General features: G+C 42.2%; 1 protein-coding gene across 1 annotated transcript; it reads right to left on the bottom strand.

Annotated features, from left to right (window-relative positions):
- Positions 1-293: 293 nt before the first annotated feature.
- LOC137423645 (ATP-dependent DNA helicase PIF1-like) lies at positions 294-1,100 on the bottom strand. Its single transcript, XM_068111049.2, has one exon. The coding sequence runs from the start codon at positions 1,098-1,100 to the stop codon at positions 294-296; it is 807 nt and encodes a 268-aa protein (XP_067967150.2).
- Between the last annotated feature and the right edge of the window lie 2,394 nt (positions 1,101-3,494).

Genomic DNA, 3,494 nt, shown 5'->3' with positions numbered 1-3,494 from the left:
AAGCTTCAGAACAGCTGTGAAAAAGCATCAAAACAGCAGTGAAGAAGCTTCAGAACAGCAGTGAAAAAGCATCAAAACAGCAACAATTGTCTGGTGATTTTTCAATCACCGCAGCTAAATGTGTTGGAGTAATTAACTATTTTCCTTCGTGCCTTTTTGTGTGTGTGTTTTTTTAAACACATAAATACATAAAATCACATAAAATACACATAAATACACATCAAAATCAGATCAGAATCAGAATCAGAATCGATATTCTCACAATCATCACAACACACCAGACACGTAGTTAATTACGCAGTGCTTCCTTTGTAAACAATGTTCTTTGTCTTTCCTTGTTCAGATAGTATGTATAGATTGTTCTCTTGCCCTACCCGACTACATCCTACGTATAGTTGGCCATGGGAGAAGCATGGGGAATCAAGGTTCAGTCCGACCACCTTGAGAGAATGTCCTTGCGCCTTGTTGATGGTCATCGCAAAGCTGAGCCGTACGGGGAATTGGAGCCTTTTGAACTCGAATGGCAGATCAGATGGTATGATTGGTATCCTCGGAATGAAGACCTGTTCCCCGCTATAGTTTCCCGTAAGTATGTTGGCCTCAATTACGTGAGGCATCAACTTTTTGATAGCCAGTCGTGTGCCGTTGCACAGTTTTGGAGGATCGATATTTCTCAGGAGCATGAATGGAGCACCTTCCTTTCGATGGAGTATGTGGGGAGGCACACCCGGAGGCTGTAGCGAATTGAGGAACTCTACCGGGTAATGGACAGTCTCGTGGTCGTTTTGGATTGAGTCGACAGATCGGTAAGTTCTTAGATCCCTAGGAATAGTCTGCAGAAGATCCAAATTGATTTTGTCGACTGCATCGTTCCTTGGGGCTAGAATTGCCCTTTCACAGAGCCAGGAGTGATTTCGGTAGTTGGCGGGGATGTTGGGGAAGACGTTCGCCGTGAGTTCGTCAGCCGTGGTGACATTGTTGCCGCATGGTACGATGTCCAGTCCATCTTCAGGGCACGTCTCCAAATCTCCGTTTCCGATCTGTAACAGCTTCGCTGAAAAGGCGCCTACGGCTACATCTCCATGAAGGGCGACACGCATATTTGTGCTGAGTTTCAACTTCGTCACTTTTGACCATAGAGGAGATGACTTCTGTCTCTGACTTCTGTCTTCTGTCTGACTTCTGTCTGCCTTCTGTCTTCTAAGCTTCTTCTGTCTTCTTCTGGATCTTCTGTCTCTCGCTGTCTGGCCCTCGCCAGACATTGTTGATTGGCGTTTAGACGTGCGTCTGTCTCATCTTCTGTCTCTTGCTGTCTGAATCTAGAGACACGTTCTTGATTGGCTTGTCGATGGTGAAAAGTATCTTCATCGGTTTCATGGAGTTTCCGATCAACGATTTTCCTTGATCGGGAGGTTGAACGTGACAAATTTCTTTTCTTCGGTGCCATTGCCTTTATCACGGTCAGTCTTCCAGTCACTCACTCAGAGACAAATTCAATTTTTTTCACTTTTACGTTTACACGTGGTAACAAATGACGCAAACGCAAGATTGCAACTCTGCGTCGTGTCGTGGGCATGGCCAACGTGGCCTCATGCGCCCAGGTGATTGCCTAACTCGAACTCGAGCGAGCCATAATGCGCTACGTTATGGCAAAAAATATGGATCTAAAGATGAAAGAAAAAAAAACCTACGTGGTGTGAATGGCAATGTTCATCGCTGAAATGTGAAAAAACGCGATCGTTTTTCGCTCTGAATTACGTGTGAACGCGTAACTGTGAGTTTATGGCGGCAAGGATGGAACATCACGTGATCGCTCTGAGCGATTCAGCGCGCTGCTCTGCCACCGGCTCAGATTCCGTGCATAATATTCCTCGCTGAAATGCGCTGAGATAAATATGAATAAAAAAATATGGATCTCATCAAATATCTTTAGGTATGCTCTGCCACCGGCTCAGATTCCGTGTATAATATTCGTCGCTGAAAAAAAATATGGATCTAAAGATGAAAGAAAAAAAAACCTATGTGGTGTGAATGGCAATGTTCCTCGCTGAAATGTGAAAAAACGCAATCGCTTTTCGCTCTGAATTACGTGTGAACGCGTAACTTTGGGTTTATGGCGGCAAGGATGGAACATCACGTGATCGCTCTGAGCGAATCAGCACGCTGCTCTGCCACCGGCTCAGATTCCGTGCATAATATTCCTCGCTGAAATGCGCTGAGGTAAATATGAATAAAAAAATATGGATCTCGTCAAATATCTTTAGGTAGGCCATGTTCTTCCCAGGCTCAATGGCCATATCTATGCCAAATATCAAGCACGTGAGCCTCGCCGTTTAGGAGTCTATCGGTAACATTAGACACACACAAACTGTGTTTTATATATATATATATATATATATATATATATATATATATATATATATATATATATATATATATATATATATAACACAGTTTGTGTGTGTCTGTTACCGATACCGATACCGATGTTAGTAGTGTATATATGTTGCTTCTGGGACACTCTCATTTTCCCATTGACTTACATGTTAATTTTTCCCCTCCCTCATTGCCCCTAAACACCTCTATTTCTCTCACCCTGTTCTTTACGAACCTTCTAACCTTTTGACATGTTATCCTTATTCATTAGACCACTTAAACAATGGTCCTTCTGTGTGAACCTGTGATCCTTCTGACCTTATGGACCTTTTAACCTTTTACTCTTAATATCATCTGGTGAATCATCTTTGGCCCACTCAAACAACGACCCTACAAATATTTGTTTATGCGTGGGAAATAATTTAATTCTCTTGCCCCTCTCTTCACCATCTAATATATTAACAAAAAATATGTTTGAGTTTGGTTCTTTATTAAGATATTTTAACTGAGCTAAGATAAAATGGTAAGCCTCCCTCAATGTTCTTGTTTGAGCGCCTCCAGTGCCACACACTTTTTGGTAGGCTCTGTCCACCTTTTGTTAAGCTCCGTCCACTTTTCGGTAAGCCCCCCCCCCTTTTGCGAAGCCCCGCCCACTTTTTGTGAAGTCCGCCCACTTTTGCTAAGCCCCGCCCACTTTTGCTAAGCCCCGCCCACTTTTGCTAAGCCCCACCCACTTTATAAACTCTTTAGCATTGTATCATTTCCAGGTAATACATTACATCATTTTCAGGGAATTCCCAGCACATCATTTCCAGTTAAGACACGCCCAGGGAATTTCCACAGGAAATGACACACCCAGTCCTTATAAAAGGCACCGACCACACAGGCTTTTTCAAACACGCTTTCTGCTTCACTTGAGAATGGACTACTATGCCGAAATGGAATGGGATAACTTTGCTATTCCTTGGAGTCCTACTACCTGTGTAGAACTCAACCTTCAGATTGATGAACTGGACTCGAACCTCTTATCAATGGAGGTAAGTTTGTTTATTTATTTATTTATTTATTTATTTAATTAATTATTAATTTAATTATTTATTTTCATTTTTTTTTTTTTT

This window comes from Myxine glutinosa, chromosome 4 (genome assembly GCF_964187855.1).
Source record: "Myxine glutinosa chromosome 4, kmMyxGlut1.1, whole genome shotgun sequence".
NCBI classification, from domain to species: Eukaryota; Metazoa; Chordata; class Myxini; order Myxiniformes; family Myxinidae; genus Myxine; species Myxine glutinosa.
Note: the sequence above shows the minus strand (reverse complement) of the source record. Positions and strands in the feature narration are given on the sequence as shown.

Coding starts and splice junctions, on each gene's coding strand:
- LOC137423645 (XM_068111049.2), bottom strand. CDS start 1,100: ATGCGTGTCGCCCTTCATGGAGATGTAGCCGTAGGCGCCTTTTCAGCG.